A 27,391-nucleotide genomic window follows, 5' to 3' on the forward strand; every position below is an offset into this window, starting at 1 on the left:
TGCCGGGCGCGGTGCCTCAGGCCGGGGTGCCGGCTCCTGGAGTTGGTTACGAAGGGGTCGCTTATCATAAACGGCCGACTTGAGTGAGTGGACGTGTCCAGGCGCTCGCCGGAACCTCTCATTCCTGTGGGAAGCGGTCGTGAGTCACGGCAGGAGAATTAGGAAAGTGGAGCCTGTTGATTTCTTCCTGCGGCTCTGGGGGCCCTGAGCGGCCCTGCGACACCAGTTGGGGTCTCCTGGGGGGGGGGTGCCCCTCAGTGCCTGGAGGTGCTGCTCGCGTCGGAATCGTGGCCGGGGACGGAAGGCACCCGGGGGGCGGGGGGTCCTTAAGCAGATGTGCGTTTGGTGAGTTTGATCGCAGCCTTGCAGCCATCCAGGATGTATCTGACGTGTCAGGTATAATTTAACTTAATAATTTAGGTTGTAAGAGTTCGCTTTCTATAAAAAGCTACTGTTTTTTCCCCTTAATAAGTGAGGGCTTCCACTTTAGGGTAAACGAAACCTTCGGCTTCAGTTGGGTCTAACTATGATTTTTCTGACATCGGAAAAGGAGTGATATTTACACCATGCATCATGTTGAAATAAATTACGGAATACGTTATACAGTACATTCTAGATGCTGCAGAGGGAGGACGGAGGTGAAGTTTGCAGGTAGTTGGTGGTGATGCACCGAGTCTGGCGCATTGATTGGGAAGATGGCAGCCTGCGCAGCCACCTGCCTTCCGTCGCTTCCCCCGTTTCCCGAGCGGAGAGTGGCGAGCGCGTCACCCCCTTAGTGTTTGACGGACTGTCCGGTGCACGTTGAGCGACGCTCACTGTCCGGTGCCTTCTGCCCAGCAATAAAGTGCGCTTCCTGCTTTAGACTGGAAACCGGCCTGAAACGGGACTTGACCTGAGGGTCCTGCTGGAGACTGACGGTCAGCAGGTTGCATGTGAACGATGCTGGTGCAAACCTCTCGCTGGGTCCTGCCCCTAGTTTGCATCCCTTCACATCTGTGTCAGCTGTAACTTCAGAAAAGCACTTCATGAGCAGGAACATTCTAGTTAGAACTTTCACTTTTGTTGCAAATTATTAAGCATTTTGAAACCATTTAAAAGAAAACCCTGAAACTGCTGCTGATGCAAAGCATCGGCCCTTGGGCGCCTTTCCTGTGTCCCCCGGCCTCTGGGCTCTCGGTAGAGCCGGTGTGGATCAGCGGTGTTCAGCCTTTCTCCTCGCAGGGCACACTAATTGCTATAGTTCTGCGGCACACCACAAAAGATCATTGGTTTAACTTTGATTTATTCACACCAGACAGCTATTGTTGTGTTGGCTGTTGTTCTTTATTTACAGTCTAAGGGGAAGGGGTCAGTGCCCCTGACTAGGCAGGTATTGCATGTTTTAAAAATCCATGTGACGCACTGTTGAAAAAAATCAGTTTTAGATAAAATAGGATCAAGAAGAGAACCCATTATTACTAAGATACAGTTATCAAAATATCGAACCAAACTGGTGATGAAGTTCCTCAGTGCCCTTTATTAGCTGAATTAGTAACAGACTGAGCGCTGGCTGTAGCAGTTCCTTTGCAGCGGTGACAAGTAACTGACAACTGAGATTTCTGAAGCAACTCTAGCGCTTTGTGAAGATATTTGTGGTTTCTGTTAGTGAAAAAGCTACAGGTACTGCTGGAATGCCAAGATTTTTAAAAATTTTTTTAGTGATTTCAGAGAGAAAGGGAGAGGGAGAGATAGAAACATCAATGATGAGAGAGAATCATTGATCAGCTGCCTCCTGCACACCCCACACTGGGGATTGAGCCCACAACCCGGGCCTGTGCCCTGACATCGAACCATGGCCTGGTTCAGAGGTTGACACTCAGCCACTGAGCCACGCCGGCTGGGCTGGAACTCCAGGCTTTAATGTCTACCCTCATAATTGAGTGAGAACTAGATTTCAGCCAGAGATTATTGCAAATAAAGATGTGATACTTTTTCTCAATCAGGTTCACAGACACCAAGTTCAGAACTTCTGCACCAGAACTCGCCTTGCCCTCAGCCCATCCGTTAGTAGGAATATGTGTGTGCCCTGTTTTCCTTCCTAAAATGACTGTACTAATGACATTGGGGACAAGGAAATAAAAACAGTTCAAATAAGGGAACTCAGAACTTAGCAGGCTGGGGTCACGGAGGGTGAGGGTGAGGGAAGCTGCAGGTGCCACATGGGGGCACTGTCTTAGACCATTGCGACAGGCCACACACAGCTGTGATAAGTTAGCCTTCTATTTTGTACAAGCTGTTTAAGAAGACACTGTTAGGGAGGAAAATCATCCTCTACCCTTCAAGTTCTGGCTGGAGTAATAATCAAATTAACAGAAGATAGGTTAGTAGGAGAAAAGCAAATTAAAGTTTAGTAACATATACTTTGGAGAGACCCAGGTACACTAAGTCGCCAAAATGGTGGAAGCCATCATCTTCAGTACCATCTTCAGCTAGTGACAAAAGATGACATTGGGGGTGGAGAGTCTGTTATGGGAGGTTCCCAAGCAAAGCACAGAAGACCAGCCTAAGGTTTTTCTGCAGCTTTAAGTCCCTGCCTTCTCTGACAGTGAAAGCAGGACAGGTATGGTAAGGGAACCCCCTTACAGATGGAGGTTGCCCTTACAAATGTAATTGAGTTTTACAGAGGGTAACTTCTGGGTTTTCAGAGCTTCTCCCAGGTCTGCTGTTTCTTAAAATTAACCAGCCTAAAATAATCAATATGCCAAAGTGGGGTCCCAAACTCTATTCTCCTTCAATATAGGACATGGAAATACAGTGTAGAAAAGTTTGAACTGGAAATCTTTAGAATAAACATTCAAGGGATGATTGACGTGATCATTTGGTGGAAAGGCCTGGTTGCAAAGGTTGTCAAGTGAGGCTACTGCATCTGCCACGTTGTCCTGCCCACCAGAGTGTGTGCAGAGTACCGCCAGCCCCCAGGTGCCCTTGTGTTGGTGTTTTATCCCTCTGCCAGTCTATTCATTTTCTGGGAAGTTCACTCAGAGGGTCACATACCATCACAGCAAATGTGCGTTCTGACAAGGTGGTTTCAAGCGCCCATCCCAGGGACCTAGGAAGGAGACAGCGTAGCTTTCTAACTCTATGTAGGATTCCTTGGGAGAAGGTTCAACAGCTTTTTCAAAATCTTGAAAAGGGTTGAGAGACTGAGGGCCTGTGAGCTAGTGAACATTTTGAATTCATTTTGTTGTATTTCTCTAAGTGATAGGATTTAGTTATCCTGACAGGTCCAGCTATCAGGCCCTGCCTTCCCTTTCTTAGAGTAAGCTGCTCATTGTGGATTGATGGTGCTCCTGTCTTGGGAAATTTTTCTGCTCAGGATGATGCCATCACCGTAAGGCAGGCAAATTTGGCACACCTCTAGCCCCGTAAAGCCATGTGAGGTGAGGCTATGGGCATGGTTACTGGAAATGCTGCTTTTCTTGTTTGCCACCTGTGGCTGACACAGAATGATTGGCTATTTAGTCAGGTCTCAGGATGGCAGGGAGCAGGCTGATTTCCAGTCCAGGAGCCTGTGGTCCAACAAGGTTAAGAAAAATCGAATCTAGCGGGACTGCAGGGATCACCATAGTGCTGGACCTTGGGGCCAGTTTTGGGTCCTGGCAGAGTCTGGCTGCCCACATGGGGTCTCTGCCCTCCCTCTCTGTTGGACTCTAACTCTCCACTGTCTGCTCCTGCACACTGTCAATTGCATGTTCTCTGCCCCCCTTTCAGCTTGGGCCCAGCTCTGCCACCTCATCCTCTTCATCTTTCCCTCTACCCCACCTAGGAGCTGCCTGGTCCTGTCCCCAGGAACGGATGGACTCCTGCCATCTACACAGCTGCCCCCTTTCAGCAGGGTCTGCAGTGGGCTTGGGTCACTCAGAAGGGACTGTGGATTGATAGGTACTGTGATTGCAGTTTCCAAAAACAGCTCATTATTTTTTGCAAAAATAATGCCTCAATGAGACCTTGCTAATCTTTCAATACATGTTATATTTTGTCTAAGACATTTTATCAAGATTTGTACTTTTTGCATCAAAAAATTAGGAATTTAATGTTGTATTCTTCTAAATTCAGTTAGTGTTTATGTATACTTTTTAAAAAACGTTTATTTCAGCAGAATTTCCTGCAGCATAAGTGGAAATACCTCTGCAATCCTCTAGAGCAGCAGTAAACCATGGCACTGTTGACATTTGGCACTGGAAATGTCTGTGTGGAGGAGTTTGTCCCGTGCATTGTAAGATTTTAGCAGCATTCTTGGTCCCTACATACTAGAGGCTAGTGGGATCCTAGCCCCAGTTGTAACAATAAAAAATGTCTTCCGATATGGCCCAATGTCCCTGGGGGACAAAAGTCTTACTTGGTTGAGAACTACTGATCTAGAACAGCATTTCCCAAAATGTATTGTATAGAACCCAAGTTTAGTGGGATATGTGTACATTTTTATGTATTAATCAGTTAAGCTATTTTGTGTTGTATTTTTAGCCAGCATTATTATATTACTACAGGCCTGGTGCACAGATTTGTTCACTGGTGGGGTCGCTCAACCTGGCCTGCACCCTATCACAATACGGGACCCCTCGGAGGATGTCAGACTGCCAGTTTCTGCCCAATCCCCGCAGGCCTGAGGGACCCCACTGGTGCACGAATACGTACACCAGGCCTCTAGTATGCATGTTGGATCTTTGGTTAATCTCTTCCCATCCTCCCCCCTCCCCCCTTCCCTCTGAGATTCTTCAGTCTGTTCCATGTTTCCATGCCTGTGTGTTGAGCATCTGCCCCCCGGTGGTCAGTGCACATCATAGCTACCAGTCGAAGGGTCACTTAGGCTTTTATATATATCAGTGGTTCCCAAACTTATTTGGCCTACTGCCCCCTTTCCAGAAAAAATATTACTCAGCCCCTGAAAATTAATTTTTTAAAAAATTTTAATAGCAGTTACTCATCGCCCCCAAATGCACCTGTGGCCATCACTGCCCCCCTGGATCGCTGCAGCGCCCACCGGGGGGTGGTAGCTCCCACTTTGGGAATCACTGATATATATAGATATTTTCATATGTTTATATAATTCAGGTAAATATGTTTTTTATTTTAAAAATTTAAGATCTCTTCACAATTGAATGATTCTATATTTTTTCTGATTATTTTATGTCCATGCCTAATGTGGCAGAGCCTTTTGAGCATCTCATTTTTTATATTTTCTGTGTTTATTTTATCCTCCTCTGGCCTAACAAGCTTAGTCAGATCCCAGGGGACCTAGGTAGGATGGTATCACTGCTGGGCCCATTTCCAAGGTGCTGTCCCCCAGCACAGACAGTGCCCTAGGAAGAAAGATTGTATGTGTAAGAGGGCCCTTGCCTTGAAGGAGTGGGGTTTCTGTTTTTCATAAAATGTATTCATTGACCCTTAATAATAAATACTACATGAAAGGTGTGAGTATCAGCTTTTTAATGATGCCAATGATAGTCAAGGTCTTAAAAACTGTGATGTGAATTGAAATTCTATCCAGCTATGCTAGACCAGCCAGCCCAGAATTTACTAAAACAGGTCCTAAAACCACTAAAACACCTTTGTGGTTAGAGTTTTACTATGTCTTTAGTGAACATATGTGGACTTTTGGCTTGGAAATATGTTTTTGGACAGATTTTGTTTTAACAGAATGTAATATTTATGATTTTATTTTTTTGTTAATCCTCACTTGAGCATATTTTTCCATTGATTTTTAGGGAAAGTGGAAGAGAGAGGGAAAGACAGAGAGAAACATTGATGTGAGAGAAACACATAGATTGGTTGCCTCCGGCACAGGCCCTGACTAGGGCCTGGGCTGGAGAGGAGCCTGCAACCAAGGTACTTGCCCTTGACCGAATCGAACCTGAGTCCCTTTGGTCTGCAGGCCGATGCTCTATCTACTGAGCCAAACCGGCTGGGGCTCTGATTTCATTTAAATATTAAACTTCAAGTGGTACCTTCCCAAGCCTTGTTTGAACAATAAAGTGATTGTTTGGCAAATGTTTTCCTCAGAATGTGTTATTGGCTGAACCCTCAGTGGGATGGGGGATTTGAATGAAGCCAGGATAGAAGAGAAGTGACAGGTGGATGACAACTCACTGAACTGTAGTGATGGACAGTTGATTGTCCTAAAAGGTATCTTGGAAAATCTCTCTCTCTTTTTTTTTTGAGTATAGAATTTTGACATTTTTCTTGGCTTCCTTGACAGCTTTCTTTATTAATAATATTAGCAGGTTTAAAATGTTTGGAAAAGTATCATCAATTAAATGTTTTGAGGAAATATTAGTAGCCACAAAGAAAATGTCTGTTGCAGCCCTAACTGGTTTGGCTCAGTGGATAGAGCGTCGGCCTGCAGACTGAAGGGTCCCAGGTTCGCTTCTGGTCAAGGGCATGTACCTTGGTTGAAGGCACATCCCCAGTAGGGGGTGTGCAGGAGGCAGCTGATCGATGTTTCTAACTCTCTATCCCTCTTCCTTCCTCTCTGTAAAAAAATCAATAAAATATATTTTTAAAAAAAAGAAAGAAAGAAAATGTCTTTTGCAAATGTCTCTTGACTCTTGTGTCCCCAGTCCCTTCCTGGCTCCTTAACCAACTCTCTTCCAGACAAGCAAGCTAAAGTTACCGCAGACTTCCTTGCATTTCTGTTAGTGGAATTGATTGTGCTCATCAGTTAAAGCAGCTTTCGAGAGCAGCTCGGGAGTTGCCCTGCTGAGAAGGAAAGTGGCTAGGTGTGGCAGCTCTGAGCTTTACTGCACTGTGCCTGTCTGTAGATTAAATGAAAAATGCAAAAGACTTGATGTCCCCAAAACTGAGTTAGAGAGCAAATTTAAAAAAAAATGTATTGATTTCAGAGAGAGGGAAACATTGGTCAGCTGTCTCCTACACACCCCCAATGGGGATCAAGCCTGCAACCCAGACATGTGCCCTGACCTGGAATCAAACGGGTGACTTCCTGGTGCATGGGGTGATTGATGCACAACCAACTGAGCCACACTGGCCAGGTTAGAGAGCAAATTTTTGATGGATAAAAGAAGTTATGAACATGTCTCTTTGGACAGCTATATTTTAGGCCATGAGTTGGCAAATTGTAGGCCTCTGGGCCAAGTGCCACTAGAGCCACTGTAAAGGAAAAAGAATATACAATAGAAACAGTATGTGCCCTGCAAAGCCTAAAATACTAATTAGCTGGCTCTTTACAGAAAAGTGTGCTGACCCCTCAGTCATTTTTAGCTGAAAAAAATTTATATCAATCTGGATAAATGGAATCAAACAGCCTAAGTCTGCTGGGGAAATCCTATATAATAAAACCCTAATATGCAAATCGACCGAATGGCAGAATGACTGGTTGCTATGGTGCACACTGACCACCAGGGGGCAGACTCAGCTCAGGACTCTGCAGGGAGTGGGCCTAAGCCGGCAGGCAGACATCCCCCAAGGGGTCCTGGACTGTGAGAGGGCCCAGGCCAGGCTGAGGACCCCCCTCCCAGTGCACGAATGTCATGCACCAGGCCTCTAGTATGACTAATAAAGGGGAAGATAGGATATTGTCCCTCAGTAGACTATCTTGCTGTGATTGGTATGTAATGACACCTATGTAAAAATAGGGCCTAGGTAAATAGCTCTTAAGTCATAATTAGAATCATAAAGGAATCCATGTGAATAAATATTGAAAGCTTTTGTGACCAGTTCCTATTGCCTCATTGCTCCTTTGTTTTTCCCCTTTGGCTGGCATTTGAGCCCTGAGAAACTCTGCTTTGCTGAAGTCAGTATATAGAGTTTAATTCTTTCTTATGGGTGCCACCTTGTCCAGAAGCAGTTCTGAAACCCAGATACCACTGGGAAAGCAAGGAGTGCTTCTTCCTCAAGAGCTTCTGTGTGCCGCACTCCCTGAGTTCTGGGGCTGAGGAGCACTGTGTGAATAGGCTGCTGGAGAGCAGACTCTAGCTGGGCTGGGAGGTACTGGGCCCTGTGGGTCAGAGGTCAGGGAAAGGGGCAGGGCTGCAGTAGGGCTGGGCCAGGCAGCCTCACTGGTCTTTGACTTATTAGGGCTTCTCTCTAAAAGCCACTCTCCACTCCCCCTACTTTTTCTGTCTTCACATCTCTTTTGAAAGTGACAATTATAGTGCAGAAAATGAAGATGAGTCTGGAGTGTCTTGTTTTACCTGAAAGCAAGAAAGTTATCAAGAATTACTAGGATGTGTTAAAGGCTCTAGGAGGTAACTGAAGGTGCTTGCATTGGCCAAAGATGGGATAATTTTGGGGAAATCCATATACACATGTATATACTACAAACACATACATATAACTGTACTTATCTTTTTAAATTTACTTTTTATTTTAATCCTCATCTGAGGATATTTTTCCATTGATTTTTAGAGAGAGTAGGAGGGAGAGGGAGAGACAGAGAGAAGCACTGATGTGAGACACATCAATTGGTTGCCTCCCGCGTGCCCCCGACCAGGGTCGGGAGCCTTCAACCAAGGTATGTGCTCTTGACTGGAATCGAACCTGGGACCCTTCAGTCCGCAGGCCGATGCTCTGCCCACTGAGCAAACTGGCTAGGGCGAATGTACTTATTTTTAAAATGTTCAAACCCATGAGATCATAATGTACTAAAACAGCCTCACTGGTCACTATTGGAGAAGGCTAGGGAACTAGCACATTGTTCTGAAAATTGATAAGCAGAGGGAAAGAAGCAGCTCTTAAGAAACCCCATAATTGGGGCTACAATGTGGAGAATGGACTTGGGGTGGGAAAGCGTGACCATGGGAGACTGGTCTGAAGGCATTGCTGGGAGTTCAGAAAATGGAGAGCTGATGGGGGACCTTGTTTCATTTGCTGCATCATAGCATCAGGGAGGAATTTCTTTCCTTTTCAGTAACTTGTGTTACGGTGTTTTGGAGGTGCCTACTTCCAGACTTTGTCAGGACATGCCACTTCTTCACATGGGCACCAGGCTGTCATTTTTTCTTTAGACTTGTTAGTGTTTGCAGAGCAGAGTTACATGCGTGTGTAGTGTGGGCATCCTTGCCATGATTGAAAGTCATTCGTGGTGTTTACCTGATGCATTGCCTTCAACTATTCTCTTAAATGGTGTTTCCCATTTTGAAGGACACCATAATTCATAGTTTGAATTGATGAAATTAACATTTGCAGGCATCAAAATTGAACAGATTGTCAAATACTGTCATGATGTTCTTATGAGTTCTACAGTTATCTTAGAAACAAAGTTATTGTGTTCTCAGAAATAATGTATAGAAGAAATGGGGCTTCAGAGCCAGCGTCTGACCTCACAAAGGTATCTTAACCTCTTTGCGCTTCTGTAAGATGAGGAGAGTGTTACAAAGCATCTGCTAGAACAGTGGTTCTCAACCTTCCTAATGCCGCGACCCTTTAATACAGTTCCTCATGTTGTGGTGACCCCCAATTTCATTGTTACAAATTGAACATAATTAAAACATAGTGATTAATCACAAAAACAATATGTAATTATATATGTGTTTTCCCATGGCCTTAGGCGATACCTGTGAAAGGGTCATTCGACCCCCAAAGGGGTCACGACCCACAGGTTGAGAACCGCTGTGCTAGAATGTTCTGGTTCCTATTAGTGGGAGCCTAGTTACTCCATTAGTGGCATAAAACAACCATTTTATGATGCTCATGGATTTGAGGCCAAGAATTTGGAAAGGATGCCGTGGAAATGGCCTGTGTCTGCTCCACAATGATTGGGTCCTCAGCTAGCAAGACGCAGAGGCTGGGAGTGCCTTGATGACTGAGGGCTGGAGTCTTTTAGAGGAAATTTTCTCAAATTTGGAAGTTGATACTGCTTTCAGCTGAGGTTGTTGGCTAGGACACCTCTATGATGACTCTACATGTGACCTGGGCTTCTTCACAGTATTGGGGTTGGGGATGGGGGAGTGTGCTTTCTCACAGCATGGGAGGGGGAACGCTTCACAGCATGAGGGGGCCTTCCTCACAGCATGGGGGCTCAGGGCATCAGAAGTTAAGTGTCCAAAGAAGGCAGAAGCCCAGGAGTCACACACCATCGCTTCCACAGCATTCTCGAGGTTCCAACTGAGTCTCTAAGGTCAGCCTTAAAAGTGTCTTATGTAGGTCTTGAATATGAGAAGATATTTCTTCCCTCATTTTCCCTTTCCTACCCTCACAGCCCCGTTGTGATACTGACAGGACAAAGTGAAGATTAAACGTAGAACAAATTCTCTGTACATTTCTGCATTAACATGGACTATATAAATATAACTGTGACACGGAGCTTTGAGACAAAGCTCTAGAGATTTTATCTTGCAAGTGCTTCTGCTTTATCCAGCCCAGGCCACCAAGAGTCAGTGTGCCCATGTCTAAACAAGAGAACACCCGATTGACCACAGGTATGGTGTGTTTGAAGAACAGCACCAAAACCCCAGTTTCACCATCACTTTACAGGAATTGATTGAGTTAAGAGAGATTTTTGTAAAAGCATCAAATTCCAAAGCTTCCTGCATTTTTGGCAGTTTTTCTTCAAGCCCTGGCAAATCTAGTGTCTTATTTCTTCTGTTCCAATGGCCTGTTTATCTATTGTGTTATTACACACTTTTATGTTACTTCTGTACTCTTGTAGGATACTTTAAAATTTGCTATTTCTTAAATTTTTTAAGGCTAATAACTATTCATGGACCTTGATTCCACTGTATACAGTGGAATAGGGTTTTTTTTGAAAATAGGGTTTTTTTAGAATAGGGTTTTTTTTAGTTTCTAAAGAAACAACAGGTATTTTTATTGGTATTGCAGCCGCAAGATTTATAGATAACTACATGTACCAAGAAAAACCAGTAGACTCTCCATAAACTGTTAGGACTAAAGGCCCTAGTGAAGTTGGCGGGTACAAGGTTAGTCCACACAGACTAGGGGGCACTTTTTTATCCAGCAGTCTACCACAAAGTATAATGACATTGAGATATTTTTGACAGCAGCAGGAAAAACTAAACATGTCTAGGAATTAATCTAACCATGAATGCAGAAGACCCCTGTAGAAGAGGACCCAGGCTCTGGACTAGGGAGAGCTGGCACCATAGAGGTGTCTCCTGCCCAAATGAATCTATCAGGACTTTTTCAGCATTGGTATAAAGTTGTTTCTTGTTTTGTTTGCTGCTCCATCCCCAGCACTTACAACACAGCCCACATGGAGAAGACCTTCAGTAAGTCTTTGTGGACTGAATGAAGGGCACAGATGCTAACAAATCGTGGGCCCTGCCTTTCAGTTGGCAGGTTACTGTGAGACTTTTTGTGCTGCTCCTGGATTTAACCACCATGCTGATGATTGATGATGGGTGACTGTAATCGATTTCACTGTTCCTCTATGGGTGACATGTAGGTTCTGTTTCCATTTTTTATTAATATGGATAAAAAACATCATTAGCATCTAGCTTTTCTTGCCATGTTTAATGCCCTTTCAAATGAGGCTTTTGAGCACAGAAAAGATAATTTGAGGTTATTTTAAAATCAACATTTATTAAGGCCACAAAGTTATAGGCCTATTTATACTTTTATGTAGAATTTGCAAGTTTTTTGTTCTCTTTATGAATTTAGTATATTTTAACTAAACTTCACCTTTAAGACAGCCTTTGATCAACTCAAGGTGATCTGACTAAATATACCATTTTAAAAAATATATATATTTTATTGATTTTTTACAGAGAGGAAGGGAGAGGGATAGAGAGCCAGAAACATTGATGAGAGAGAAACATGGATCAGCTGCCTCCTGCACACCCCCCACTGGGGATGTGCCCGCAACCAAGGCACACGCCCTTGACCGGAATCGAACCCGGGACCCTTCAGTCCGCAGGCCGACGCTCTATCCACTGAGCCAAACCGGTTACGGCTAAATATACCATTTTTAATGATCAGTCCCAGTCACAGCTTACACAATTGGAATCATAACTTTAAGTTTAGTGGATTTGATTTTCATTTAAGCACCTTATATATCTGACCAAACAAGTAAAACCTTCTCAGGTATGTCTAATAATTTAATGTTATATTTATGGTGAATCTCACGTTCTCAAGCTTTTCAATCCTGTCTATTGGGGTGAGCTTCATGGTCAGGGACTTGGTTTTGTTCACTGCTATAATCCCAGGACCCAGTATTTGTGCCCGGCAGTTGATAAACTTGTATAAATGAAGAAATGTTTGCAATCTACGTTAATTTCTCTCTTATACCTTTTCACTGAAAAAGAAATTATGTCTAAAATCAATAATGCAATTAATTATACATTTTAAGTTAAAATCAAGGCTAAAATTTAAGATTAAATTGTCCTATTTTCTTAACTATTAAAGCATCTAAATGTCAAATACATAGATTATTATGAACACCAAAATATTAAAATCTAAATCTTTCACAGGGTTAAATGATACCATTAAAGCACTAAGTCATCTCAGACAAGAGTGGGCAGACCATACTGGCTAGAGAACTGTGGCCGGGAAGAGAGATGAGGCCTTGCCAACTTCAGGGCCATCTCCTGACCTGCATACTACACCTTCTTTTCTAGTCTCTATGAGCTTCTTAGCCAGCTAGGACCTTCCCAGATTCATCCATATTGTCTGAGCAGGAAAGACTTCACCATCAGATCAGATTCAGCCAATCGTTAACTAGTATATCTGGGCCTTTTTTAAAAATAAACTTCTCTTATTCCAGTCAGCCTAGACCAGAAAGCTGAAAAATATTAAAATGTCAGTCTCTTAGACTTGGCCCATATTTCATATTTTTGTCTGCCTTTAAGGTCATAGCCTGAATGCTACAGTCTCTGGTTGATTGAAGAAGAATGCGATATTTTTTCATGACTGACTATATATAGTCGTGTTGTTTTCCAAGCCAGTCATGCAGTTTGTGAGTTCTAGGACTCCTTCAGAGTTCCAAGTTTTACTTCATCTTTGCTGGCAGTATGGTTGGTTTAAATTTAATAATTGCTAGATGAAAAGTATATTATTTTAAAATTAGTATTTCTTAAAATTACTAATGAGTTTTAATATTTCTATACATGAATAGTGGAAAGTTGTACTTATTTCATTTGTATTAATCTAGCTGGAACTCTTGAAAGGCTACCAAAGTGACAATTTCAACAAATTATATATCCTTTTTAATTGGGTGAAACTTGTATAAATAATATTCTATGTCTGACCCTTGAACACCATGGTATTATAAGTACATTGGGTTGGCAATTCTTTGACTTCGATTTTAGGGCCCCAAGTGATGTTAGGAAATTAAGGCACTGGTTTCTGAGTTTGAACATAATAGATAGTTATTTTTCTGTGTAATGGGGGGAAGAAATGGGGATTAATTGATTGTTTCTTAAATTCAAGTTAGTCGTTGGTTTTTATGTAATGCCCATTAAAACAGATTGTGATAAAGAAAGATGAGCTTTGTTGACCATCACCCTTGGGTCAGATGCTTTCAATTATTTTCCCAGTTGCTGGTGGGTATCAGTTAGTCACTCAGATTCCGTCTTGGGCCTGCCTGGGCCAGCAATCTGAGGGCCTATACCTGAGCAGATTGACAAGGCCTTGGCCAGAGCAGAGTGCCACCTCCTAAGCACAAGAAGTCTGCTGAGGTGAGCCCTGTGAATTCTGCTGAGACCTTTTTGCCTACCGTCTTGCAGGTACCAGTCGGGGTTACATTATGCTAGAGTGGAATTTGGAAAGGAGCTCCACAAATTACGAGTGACAAATTTGCAAATGCCTCTTCCATGTGGTGGCACTGACTGCAATGTCTGTACACACCCACCCACCTGTTGCAGCGGTCTTGAGCAGATGGTGCCACCTGCTGATAACTTCTCTCCAGCTTCTTTGATGTTCTGTAGGAATATTGGTCACCATGGTACTCCGCCCTTATGTTTACTGAACAATATACTTTAGTTATATAGAATTTCCTTTTATAAAATTCCTCACATGGTGTTTTGTTGTAGAGAGAGCACATGTTTTCAAAGCTTTTGACACAAATTTCAAAATTTTCCTTTAGAATAGTTGTACCAGTTTGTATCTGATATTGAAGTTTTAACCAGTTTTGATAGAGGGACTGCAAATCTATATGTATTTGAAATAAAATTCTGATTTCCCCCCAGTATTTATGATAGGCATTTTGGGACCCAAAAAGTTAGAAGAGTCATCCTCTACCACCTACACTCAGCAGTCATTGAGTTTGGCCACAATTTGTATTAGTTGTGTGTGTGCTCTTATTGACTATTTAAAGTAAACTTTGGAGTCCTGTCTGGGTAGCTCAATTGGTTAGAGCGTCATCCCAATACGCCAAGGTTGCAGGGTCCATCTCCGGTCAGGAAACATGTAAGAAGCAACCAATGACTGCATAAATAAGTGAAATAACAAATCAATGTTTCTCTCTTCCATCTCTCTCTCTAAAATAATTTTCTTAAATCGATCAAAATTAAAAAACAACAACTGTGGATACTATAACCATACCCCTAAACATCTTAGCCCTTACTCTTCAAAACAAAGATGTTTCCATTAGCGTACAGCATTATCACACCATCTTAACACTCAGTCTCTCATGCTGACTTATATCAACTTTATTTATTTTTTAATATATATATTTTTTTATTTCAGAGAGGAAAAGAGAAGGAGAGAGAGGTGGAAACTTCAATGATGATAGAGAATCATTGATTGGCTGCCTCCTGCACACCCCCCACTGGGGATTGAGCCCGCAGCCCAGTCATGTGTCCTGACAAGGAATCAAACTGTGTGACTTGGTTCATAGGTCAACACCCAACCATTGAGCCATGCCTGGCTGGGCTCTTTTGTCTCTTAATTCAGAACAGTTCCTGGCCTTTTAAAATTGGTTTGTGGGCACATCCTCAGGATTGGGCAGATCTGTCCAGTGTTCTATTCTGTGTCCTTTTTGGGAGTTCCATCATGTTCATTTGTCTCATTACTGTTGGTGTGGCTTTTTACCTTTTGGGAGCTGCTGTGGGAGGGCAGGGTCAGGCAAGGGTCAGCTCTGAGACTTGATCTGCAAGGGCGGTTTGGACCAGATTTGCACTTTGGAAAGTGGAGAATGGTGGGAAGGAGGGTAAAATTAGAGGCCACAGGATTTCCTTTCCTGATCAAGGTGTGGGCTATGATGCAGGCTGGTAGCTCTGCCCTGGGGCACAGGGCAGATCACGGCACCCTGGAGAGCAGATCAGGGCACTGGGATGAGGGCCAAATTTTGGTCAAGGCAGGGACCATTGGGAAATACTCAGGTTGGCAGACGTGTGGGGCCTCTCTCTCAAGATTTGGGGTCTCAAGGCAGAGAGGGCAACATCATGATGACTACACATGAACTCCCTTCCCAGCAGTGGGGTTGCCAAGTCTCACTGCCCCATGCTGTAATGGCCTCTTTACGAGAAGGTATCTTCAGACTGAAAGATGAATTAACCAACTTCATAGAATATCATGGAATTTATTATAGGGTAATTTTCTTATGGGAAGATTAGGGCTGAAGCAGAGGACCCAGCAGTTTTGTGCAAATTATACAACGCCCCCTCTTTCACAAGACTCCTGTCACTGCACTGTTTTTATAATATAACTCGGGTACTAATGATTGACAAGACAAAGGGACAAATAATGCAGTAGCACCAGGAGCCATCCCTCCTGGTGGCTGACACTGTCACCAGTTTGATGTATATTTCGGTTGTCGTCCTGGCCATTACCAACAAAAGTGCTTATGGTTACATTTTAGGGGATACAGCTAATCATTAACTAGAAGGCTTTGCTGTGCTTACTAAAGACAGGTTGGTCAAAAGCCACAGCATGAAAGGACACGAAGATGAAGATGGTATTTGCTTACACCTACATCTATGCAACAGATTCTCTCCTCTCCCCTCCCCACGTGACCATGCTCAGCCTTTCTCTTCCTTCACCCTCAGCTACATTAACATGGTGACACCCCCTTCTCAGTCCTCCTCTTCCTCCACCCATGTGAGTGGCATCTCTTGATTCTACTCTTGTCCTGCTGGCTGCCGCTCCTCATTCTGGGTTCCCTCTTCTTTCCAGCTTTCTTACATGGCCCACCTCCTCTCTCTTCCTGGGTGGTCTCATGTAGTTTGGTGGCTTTACCTACTGCCTTAGGGTCCTGGGTTGCTGTAACCCAAGTCCCACTAACTGGGTGGATGAAAACAGCAGGAATGGATTCTCTCAGGGTCCTGGTGGCCAAACCTGAAATCAAGGTGTTGATGGGACCACACTTCCTCTGAAGGCCCAGGCCTTCTACCACTTGGTGGCTGTGTGTTCTTGGCTTACAGCAGCATCGCTCCAATCTCTGTCTCCAATTTACATAGCCTTCCCCTCAGTTATGTCTCAGGTCTTTTTCTCCCCCCTCTTTTTTAAAAATAATTTTTAAAAACATGGTGTGTGTTTTTTTATTGATTTTTAGAGAGAGAGGAAAGGAGAGGGGGAGAGAGATAGAAGCATCAATGAGAGAGAAACATTATCTACCTCCTGCATTCCATCCCTTACTGGGGATCGAGCCTGCAACCCTGGCATGTACCCTGACCAGGAATCGAACAGTAACCTCTTGATGCATGGGATGACACTCAACCAACTGAACCACACCAGCTGGGCTTCTCCCGCCTCTTAACGGACACGAGTCATGGGATCCTGAGCCTCCCCTCAATCCAGGATGATCTCATCTCAAGATCCTTAATAATCACACCTGTAAAGACCCTATTCCAGATAAGGTCCCGTTCACAGGGACTGGGGGTTAGGATGGGTGTATCTTGGAGGGCACAGTTTGACCCCCTTTGCACATATAAACCACAGCCTGATGATTACTGAGTTTATATTTCTTGGATTTCTGAGAAGCATCTCACACCTAAAATGTCCTGACTTGCTTTCTCTTCCCAGGCCACAGAACCTGTTCCTCACCATCTGCTCTTTACCGGGACATGCGACTCTGCTCTGCTAGTTGCTCAGGTGGGAACTTTGGATGCTTCCTTGACCCTGCTCCCACACCCAACCCCAGGCCATCTGCAAACCCTGTGCTCTCAGCCCCCCATGTCCACATGGCCCCCTGCCTGTCCATGGCAGCACTCCCCCACCCTCTGTGTGTTCCCCAGTCACGTTGCCTGTCCTTCAGTCAGAGGGACCCTCCTAAGACATAAGTCAAGTCACCCTTCTGCTCAGACCTTCCCAGGAACACCAGTCTTCACTACGGCCCATGAGTCTGTGTGAACTGGTTCCGTGTTTCCCACTCCCTTATCTTCACTCCTCCTTCTCCACTCTGCTCAGGCACATCAGCTGACCCATGTTTCTCCCAGGCACTGTCAGTAGCCCTGTCCCCAGTCATTCTGTATCCCCACCTGGTTTTCTTCCTCTCACCTTCTGACATTTACCTGTGTGTTGCCAGGAAAACAAGCCATTATTCCCATCTCCATATTATATACAGATGTTAGAAGAGTGTCGGCCCAGCCTCCCTGAGCACACCTTTGTCATTCCAGTCTGAGCTCCAGTCTCCCTGTCTCAGCAGCCACGATCAAGTCCTTGAGGTCTCAGGGCCAGTATCTTCTCAGAGAGCCTGCGCTGTCACACATCAGGGAGCCCCTTCACTCATCTCTGTTCTGACACCCTGTGTGCTGCCTGACCTTCTTCGTGTTTATGGTCCTGCAGCCCCTGGCCTTGTCTGCCAGGAAAGTAGGGCCTCCCTAGAACAGTGTCCTTGCTGCATGTTTAGACATTCACTAGACACTTGGGCAAGTGAATGAGTAAATCCAAATGACTGAGAAGTATGATAGCAAGTCAGGCCCTGTGCAAGAACAAACGTGATCGCCAAGTAAGTAGGGTGATGCTGAGTAGGATTTGGTGTAAGGACAGTTTTTTTCCATATAAAAATATGTATTTAAAAAATTACATGGATGTTGTGTAGTAGGGAGGACAAAAAATGCACTGCAATTATTAACTGCTGCTTTTCTGCTTTTGTTTTCCAGATACCATTTGCTTTTGACTCAAGATGATTTGATGTCTTATAATAAACTTATTAACCATGATGGCTACACAGACATTAAGCATAGACAGTTATCAAGATGGGCAACAAGTGAGAGCTTAAGTTTTATTCTTTGTTTTAATTACAGTCAGTTGACCTGCTACTAAAATACAAGCAATGCTTTGCATATTAATAGTTAACTTCCCTGAGATTGCAGTGTCAATTTTAGTATATTATTCATTTAATGTATGTTCAAATTATTTCCTAAATAATACCAAGATTACTAGTAATTTTGACTCCCCTAAATCATACTTTCTTGGGCATTTTTTTTTTAATAGAGCCACAATCACTCCCTGGCCCAGCTGCCATGCCTCAAATAAAGCTACAGCCTCAGCCCTCTCCACATCTGCTCTTTGCCTGGAAGTGAAAAAAGGTCAAATTCCAAACCTCCTTAACTCCGTTTCCCCTATTCACAATACAGACCAGGCGAAGGGCCTGGGCTGAGCTGTATGTGGGGTAGGTTTACTCTGCTTTCTCTTTCTGTGCAGTCAGTATACGAACACGGCCTGTGGCCCTGGCCTGGTAGCTCAGTTGGTTAGAGTGTCGTCCTGTTATGCCAAGGTTGCAGGTTCGACCTCGGTTCAGGGCACATACAAAAAGCAACCAATGAATGCATAAATAAGTGGAACAGCAAAATTGATGTTTCTCTTCCTTCTTCTGTCTAAAAGAAAAAATAAAAAATAAAAAGAACACAGTCTGTGGTAAGCACCAGGAGGCCTAGGAATTTGCCTTTTTAATGTCAGTGTTAGCAGGGCCAGTGATGCACCTGCAACCCAGGTACTTGCCCTTGACCGGGAACCAAACCTGTGACCCTTTGGTGCATGGGCCGGCACCACTGAACACACCAGCCAGGGCTGTGGGTGTGTTTTCTTCTTTTTAATATATATTGATTTCATAGAGGAAGAGAGAGGGGGAGAGAGATAGAAACATCAATGATGAGAAAGAACCATTAATTCTCTGCTTCTTACACACCTCCTACTGGGGATCACAACCTGGGCATGTGCCCTGACCAGGAATCGAATTGTGACCTCCTTATTCATAGGTAGATGCTCAACCACTGAGCCACACTGGCTGGGATGTGGGTGGTTTATTAACAGCCCTCCCACTGTCTGTAAGTTGTAGTTTTACCTGAAGCTACCCTGGTGTTTTATGTTCTGTGACCTGAAGGAATTGGGAAGGAGGGGGCTTACTGAGTCCTGTGCAGCCGCTCTTGGGACACCTGAAGTTTTGGGAATGCTCTGTGTGCTTCCAGTGGGGGCCATTCCCTTTTTTTCTCCGGAGCTTGGGAGCTGATTTCCATTGAAGACATTCAGCTCTGCCTTTGCTTCCCACCTACCTCATAATCAGGAGGCAGGAACAGAATGCCAGGAGCTCTCTTCTCACCCTCCTTGAAGACTTTATTTACTTATTCATTCATTCATTCATTTATTTATTTTTGTTAATCCTCACACCTGAGGATATTTTTTTCATTGATATGTAGAGAGGGAGGAAGGGAAGGGGAGAGAGAGAGAGAAACAATGATGTGAGAGAGAGACACATCAGTTGATTGCCTCCCGCACAAACCTCGACCAGAGATGGAACTTGCAACCGAGGTACATGCCCTTGACCGGAATCGAACCCGGGACTCTTCGATCCATGGGCTGATGTTCTATCCACTGAACCAAACTGTCTAGGGCCTCCTAGAGCAGCGATCGCCAACCTTTCGGACCTCATGGACCACTGGTTGGTGACCGCTGTCCTAGAGGATTTTAGTGCATCCGACCAGTTGATCAAATCTGGGTAGGGTCGACTCACCCTAGGAAGTCACAGCCGCCCCATTGGTGAGGCTCCAGGTGGGCTTCTGGTGGGCAGTTAGGACCTGAGTCTGGCCACCCCAGCCTTGCTGACTCTCATGTCTTTTCCTTGGTGGCCAGTTTTGCACCATTTCTGGTTTAGTTGCCGTTGCTTTTGTTTGCTTTTGTAGGCTTTAAAATCTTTTTAAGTGCTTTTTGCTTCTTATAGGAATTGAGGTAGAGAATTCTGTTTCAGCCTGCTCTTTTCACCTGTAAGTTCTTTGATATTTCCAAGTGACTAATGATGACTCCTCTCTCCTTGCTGACGCCTGACCTTAACAGCCCCCCTTCCGCATTACCTGGCACTCAGATCCCAGGCCCCCCTGCAACCTCCCCTAGTGCACTCACCTCTGCCTTCTTTACTCCAGGGCACTTCTCTGCTCTGTGGCCCTGGCTCTTCCCTTCACTCCCACCCGCCCCCCTCCCTCAGGCAGCAGCTTGGCGAGCTCCTTCCTGTTCTGCAGGTCTTTGCCTGCATCACCCCTTTCTTCGAAGACTCTCCTGCCTGCCATAGTTACTTACCACTGCAGCTTTCTCTGATCTTCTCTCCTTCCCAGCAATGATCACCTTCTGACATATTCTGTTAAGTGATGGTTTTCTGTGCTTACCCTTGTCTGTCTTCTTCCCTGTCTGTGCCCTGATGCAGCGAGTATGCAGTGTAGTGCCAGGCACAGTGGGGGGTGGGAGCTGGTAGGTGAGGGGTGGTGAACCCCTTGATTTTAATAGCTAAGCACTTCCTCACAACACAGAAAACTCTTTGAAAACATTATTTTATTTATTTTTAGAGAGAGAGGGGAAGGGAGAGAGAGACATTGATCTGTTGTTCCACCCATTTATGCACTCATTGATTGATTCTTATATGTGCCCTGATTGGGGATTGAACTGCAACCTTAGCTTATTAGAATGACACTCTGAACTAACTGAGCTTCCTGGCCACGGTGAGAACATAAGCACTTAATATTATTCAGTATACATATACCAAATTTACTTAACCATTCCTTCGAGGTTGAACATTTAGATTTCCCTTCTTTCACAGTCATTAAAAAAGAAACCTTAAAATAAATCTCTTAAGACTTTTTTATAATACTGTCAGGTTTTCCTCCAAAAAGACTGTGTTTGAGTGGGTATTAGTTTGTTGCTTTAGTGTTTTGTTTTGTTTTTTTTAAGAGAGAAAAACAATTTTCTAAATATACTGTGCCATTTAAAGGCACCAGAATGGAATTGTCACTCTGGACTATTGGAGAGCCTGGGTCTGAGGACTCCTTCCTTGGCCATAGCCCCTGGGTGTCAGGAAGGGATCATGATGGGACTCTCCCATCTCCTTGGGATGAGTACCCCACCCCAGTGCACCCAACATACTGCTTCCTTGAGGGCAGAGGCATGGCAGCTAGGGTTGAGCAGGGGTGGGAGGTAATCTGCTCATGAATAATTACAAGTTTACTAAGCGGCAATTTTGTTTCATATTTTGGTAAACTGAATTCTTTACGTTTAAGAATTTAAATACTTTTTACCTAACTTACTACATAGCTAGTTTAAAGCAATTTAAATGATATCTTAAAGACTTCCTCTTATATTTAATACTATTTCTTTAAACACAACTGATTTTTATTTTCTGAATAGAGTGACTTTTTAAAAGAATTTTATAGTTTATGTATTCCTGAAGTTTAAGCATAGATAAGGGAGAATTTCAGGCCTGTCAGAGACATGTAGCATATTGGATATGAGTTGTCTTTATGACACGAGAAGCTTGGACAATTTTGTTTACTCTTCTCTTACTGCAGTGTTATCAGCATGAGGCTATACTGCAGGCAGGCAGACAGTAAGATTGCATATGGACCAGTTCCCTTCAGTAATGTATGGTTATTATAATTTTGAAAATCATAAGCACTTCACATATATCAGTCCTTTTTGTTTTTAAATGATTTGGAAATTTGACCTTTGGCCTGTTTTAAACATTAAATTATAAATGAGTTTGTGGGTGGTATCCATTTATATTGTTGCCAATCACACAGCGGGGCAGTTACCCTTCCCATTGCATTCCTGTGTGATAATAGAACACTTAATAGCAGTTTGTTTTTTGTTTAGTAACAAAAATTATCCTCCTCCTTTCACAGATGCAAGTAGTAACAGAGTTGAAAACAGAGCAAGATCCCAACTGCTCTGAACCCGATGTGGAAGAAGTGAGCCCTCCCCCTATGGGGTCCCAGACACCGATGGATGCCGACAAGCAGGCCATTTATAGGTAGCGAAGAGATGTGAAGCATGTGGGTTTTAAGAGGAATAATGAGAGTAGAAAACCTCGTTAAAGGGAACATTAGAGCTATTAGCTAGGCAGAGTAAGATTTGATGTGATAACTACTAGGGTGAAGATTTTCTCAGATTAAGATGCTATTTCTAATACCTTTCTTTAAAAAAAAAGTTTTGGAATGTAAATCACATTTTAGTTCACCTTGTAAAAAATAATATTCAGGCCCAGATGATTTTACTGAAGAATTCTACCAACCTTATGAGCAAAAAGCAGCATGTCTACACAATCTCTTTCAGGAAATAGAAGATGAAGACTACTTCCCAATGCTTTTTACAGACTGAGCAACACTCTGATACCAAAGTAATCCAAAAAAATTCACAGATAATATGCCTCATGAATTTGGACATAAAAATCATCAATAAAATATTAGCAAATTGAATCCAGCAACACAAATAATAGAATAATATATAATGACCAAGTGGAATTTATGCCAGGAATGCAAGACTAGTTCACTGTTCAAAGATCAACCAATGAGATTCACAGTGTGATCATATCATTTGACAAAATCAACAGCTAATTAAAACTGTCAGCAAAGGGGAACTTTCTTAACCTGATGACAGGCAACTACAAAAACCCACAGCTCACATCAGACTTGATGGTGAAAGATGGAATACTTTCCCCTAAGGTTGGGGATGAGAGATGTCCACCCTAACTCTTCTTAATCAGCACTGTAATAAAAGTCTTAGCCAGTGCAGTAAGACAAGAAAAAGATTAGAAAGGAAGAAATAAAACTGGCTCAATGCACAAACAACATGATTGTCAACATAGAAAATCCCAGCATGTACCAAAAAACTTCCAGGTATATAGTGAATTTAATTAGGTCACAGGTTACACGTGCAACACACAAAAACCAACCCTGTTTCTATACCTGTAACATATAATTGGAAACAGAAAACAAAAAGATAGTACATTTGCCAGAATTCCAAAAAACTTAGGTATAAATCTGTACCTATAAAATGCTGATGCAAGCAAATCAGAGACAACCTAATAAATGGCAGGACATACCATGTTTATGGATTCAGAGACTCAACATAATACAGATGTCTGTTATCCTAAAATCAGGCTATAGACTTAATACAATTTTAATTAAATTTTATCAGGATATGTTTGTGCATATAGACAAGTTCTAAATTTTATATAGAAGTCAGAAGAACTAGATCAACTAAAACAATTTTGAAAAAGAATAAAGGAGGAATCAAGTCTATTTGATCTTAAGATTTGCAACCATGTTACAGTAATTAAGACACTGTGATATTTGTGAAGGGATAGACACATAGATCAATGCCACCGAGAGAGTCCAGAAATAAATCTACACAAATAGGATTTGATCTTTGGCTAAGTTGTGAAAACAATTCAATAAGAGAAAAGGTAGACTTTTCAACAAATGGTGTTAGAACAATAGGATATCTATATTCAGAAAAAAAAGATCCTTGACTTACTCTGACATCTTATACAAAAAGTTACTCAAAATGGACTATCGACCTAAATGTAAATTTTAAAACTGTAAAATTGGTACATCCATATAATGGATATTATTTGGCCATAAAGAAGGAATGAGGTACTGATACCTGTTACAGCATCAGTAAGTCTTGAAAACATGCTAAGTGAAAGATGCCAGACACAAAAGGTCACATCTTCTATATATATAAAAGGCTAATATGCAAATTGTCCCCTCGGAAGACCGGGAGTTCGACCGCTTGCTATGACGTGCAGTGACCCCCAGGGATCGGCACTGAACAAAGCAAGGCCCCAGCTGGCAGCCGGGGAAGGAAGGCCTCGGCCGGCACCTGGAAGGCCCTGATCAGCCCTGATCACCAGCCAGGCCTAGGGACCCTACCTGTGCATGAATTGCATGCACCAGGTCTCTAGTATTATATGAAACTAGAGGCCCGGTGCATGAGATTCGTGCACTCGGGGCGGGGGGGGGCAGGGTGTGTGTGTGTGTGTGTGTGTGTGTCCCTCAGCCAAGCCTGCACTCTCTCTAATCTTGGACCCCTCAAGGGATATCCATCCCTCTCACAATCCAGGACTGCTGCCTCCCAACCGCTCGCCTGCCTAATTGCCCCTAACTGCTTCTGCCTGCCAGCCTGATCAATGCCTAACTGCTCCCCTGCCGTCCCGATTGCCCCTAACTGCCCTCCGCTGCTGGCCTGGTTGCCCCCAACTGCCCTCCCCTGCAGGCCTGGTTGCCCCCAACTGCCCTCCCTGCAGGCCTGTTCCCCCGCAACTGCCCTCCCTGCAGGCCTGTTCCCCCCCATCTGCCCTCCCCTGCAGGCCATCTTGTGGTGGCCATCTTTGTCCACATGGGGGCGGCCATCTTGTGTGTTGGAGTGATGGTCAATTTGCTTATTACCTCTTTATTATATAGGATGTTTAGAATTGGCAAATCTATAGAGACAGAAAGCAGATTAGTGGTGGCCTGGGGATGCGACTTAGGGGTAAAATAGAGAGTGACTGCTAATGGCTACAGAGTTTCTTTGGGGGATGATGAAAATGTTCTAAAATTGATTGTGGTGATGGTTACCCAACTTTGTGAATGTACTAAAAACCATTGAATTGTAAACCTTGGATAAATTATGTATTACATGAATTATATTTTAATGAAGTTGGTATGTCAAATAATGTGTACATTTTTTTTTCTTTTTTCCCCAGGCATCCACTGTTTCCTTTATTAGCTTTGTTGTTTGAAAAATGTGAGCAATCCACGCAGGGCTCAGAAGGTACAACTTCTGCCAGTTTTGATGTGGACATTGAAAATTTTGTAAGGAAGCAAGAGAAGGAAGGAAAACCCTTCTTTTGTGAAGATCCAGAAACTGACAATTTAGTGAGTAAATTTTTTATTCCAAATTTAAAATATGTTCAATAAATTTTTAACTTCCAGTTAAAACTTTAGACTGTTTGTAGTTCTGCTAAAGGGGAGAATTGTACAACTCATGAGATAACGTGTGCGTGTGACTTGAATGTCTTCCAGCCTCTCGTTACCCCTTCCTGTTATCAAATAAGCTGGCTCAGCCTCCATCTTAAATGGACCAGGGGATTCAGTTCTCTCCTGAACATTTGAAAGGTTCATTGGGGTTGACATGCTCACCTGCCTTGCTTCTCAGGCAGCATGTTGATGCTCAACTTCAGTCCTTGACTTTTCCTTGACCATGGACACATGACTGTGTTCTCCAAGACAGCTCTGTCTTGAGGCTCATACTGATTCATGGTGGGTGACAAAGTTTGTCAAGACTTGGGAACCACCAGCACAGAGCAGGGACAGGTTCTGAGGCCCCCCATGATCTCCCTTGCTCTTTCTGTCTGGAGCCTTTCTCATATAATGCCCTCCTCCTAGGTCCAGTGTTCTAAAATTCAGGGTTCTCTGTGCTTTCTGAAGGAAATTGAGAATTCTTTGGCGTTAACATCACTGCTGTACCCAAGGAGAGTGGTGCCATTCAGTACTGTGGGGCACTGTCAGCTGTGTCTGGGCTCCTCACTGTATTTCCATTGAAGCCTGCTATGCCAGCTCCCAGATCAGTACCTTCATCAGGCTCTGGTCAGCAGAAAGGGTCTTTGGAAGTCTCTTTCCTGAGTAAACTGCCCAGGTCTTCATTGCTGTTGTTTAAATTTCTCATTACATATTCAGCCCTTATTGCCCAATAATAGATTTTATAGGTGAGTTGTCTGACTTTGAGTCTGTCTCTTCATCTTTTGAATGGGACTGACAGTGCCTTCCCTTTTGGATTTAGGACCAGAGACTACTCTCTCTGCCTCTGAATCTGTCATACAGCCATCAGCGAGTGAGGGGCAGAAGTGGCCACAGTGGTCCCAGGCTGGCAGGGACCAAGGCTCTCCTGACTGGTGTTAGGGCACAGGGCCTAGCAGAGCTGGATGCTTGGTATTCCTCATTATTGACTGGCTGGCTGATTGGTTCCCTCCACAAGTACTATGAATTACTATCCAAGGTCACAGGAGAAGGAGCTAAGGCAGGTGCTGCTTATGGTAATGGTTTCATTTTCAGCATCAGTTACCTACTGCTGTGGACAAAGTATAGTGAATTAATCCAAAATCATAAAACTTAGAAAAATCGTAAGAGAAAATCTTTAGGATCTAGGGCTAGGCAAAGAGTTCTTAGACTTAACACCTAAAGCACAATCCATAAAAGGCAGAGTTGGTAAGCTGAACATTATTAAACTTAAGAACCATCTCTGAGGTGGGTCTGGATACATCCCAGTTTATAGATGAAGCAGGAACAGAGTGAGGACTGGCAATTTGCCTGTAGGGCCTGAGGCAGTGGTGAAGCTGGCTGAGGTCTGGCTGGTCCTGGCACTACTCACTGAAGTTGCACTGGCATTGTCCGTCTTTCTGCATATCAGAGGGAGCACGGGTCTGGTGCTGGGACGATTTGTCATTTTGCACAATATCTGATGTTATTCCACTTCTATCACTGGCAGTACAGATGGTGATGGCTGTGCAGGGTTCAGGCTAATAACTGAGAGTAGTTATGTGATGATGATTATAACTTAACATCATGCTGCCTTTTCCTTATCTGAAAGTCTTCATTTTCTCTGCTTCTAGATGGTAAAAGCAATCCAGGTTTTGCGTATTCATCTTCTTGAGCTGGAAAAGGTTAATGAACTCTGCAAAGATTTCTGCAGTCGATATATTGCTTGTCTAAAAACGAAAATGAACAGTGAAACTCTCCTGAGTGGAGAACCTGGAAGCCCGTACTCCCCTGTCCAGTCCCAGGTATTTATGTTTGGGTCCTGCTCTACTTCCTAGTTGCTGTAACATCTGCAAAGATGAACTGTGTTGATCCTGAGAACACCAGCCCTTTCAGAATCACAAGGCTGTCTTAATGGCTGTCCTGGCCCTCTAGATCACTGACGCTAGCCTGGGCTGAGAGTTAATTCCAAACACCATCCATCTGGCTTCATACAGTGAATGCAATGAGGCCCCGATCTGTATACTGGACCCTGGGTCCTATGTTTCTGGAGTTCCATCCATTTCTTTCTTTTTTCCTTTTTTAAAATATACTAGAGGCCCGATGCAAGGGGCTCAGCCTTCGTGGCCCCGGCTGTCTTGCAGCCCCACAGCCTGGCCCCCTACTCACTGGTTGTTCTGGAAGGTCGTTCTGGAAGGTCGTTCCGGAAGGCCATTCTGCTGTCCAGTCTAATTAGCATATTAGCTCTTTATTATATAGGAATTTTAAAAATTGTTATA

General features: G+C 43.7%; 1 protein-coding gene across 4 annotated transcripts in view; it reads left to right on the top strand.

The window, feature by feature from the left end:
* Positions 1-1,825: 1,825 nt before the first annotated feature.
* The window catches only part of PKNOX1 (PBX/knotted 1 homeobox 1), a 50,348-nt gene continuing 24,782 nt past the window's right edge, over positions 1,826-27,391 (top strand). Inside the window, exons 1-7 of one of the 4 annotated variants that reach the window (XM_014532921.1) lie at positions 1,826-2,042; positions 3,806-3,921; positions 16,915-16,983; positions 17,994-18,100; positions 21,996-22,123; positions 24,842-25,013; positions 26,747-26,917. In XM_014532921.1, coding sequence (XP_014388407.1) covers positions 18,050-18,100; positions 21,996-22,123; positions 24,842-25,013; positions 26,747-26,917 — 522 coding nt within the window. In that variant the 5' untranslated portion in view covers positions 1,826-2,042; positions 3,806-3,921; positions 16,915-16,983; positions 17,994-18,049. Of the gene's footprint in view, positions 2,043-3,805; positions 3,922-15,674; positions 15,848-16,914; positions 16,984-17,993; positions 18,101-21,995; positions 22,124-24,841; positions 25,014-26,746; positions 26,918-27,391 lie in introns of those variants that run through there. The other 3 variants (XM_005885718.2, XM_014532922.1, XM_014532920.1) reach the window with 3 other exon arrangements.

This window comes from Myotis brandtii, unplaced genomic scaffold (assembly GCF_000412655.1).
Source record: "Myotis brandtii unplaced genomic scaffold, ASM41265v1 scaffold923, whole genome shotgun sequence".
Lineage (NCBI taxonomy): Eukaryota > Metazoa > Chordata > Mammalia > Chiroptera > Vespertilionidae > Myotis > Myotis brandtii.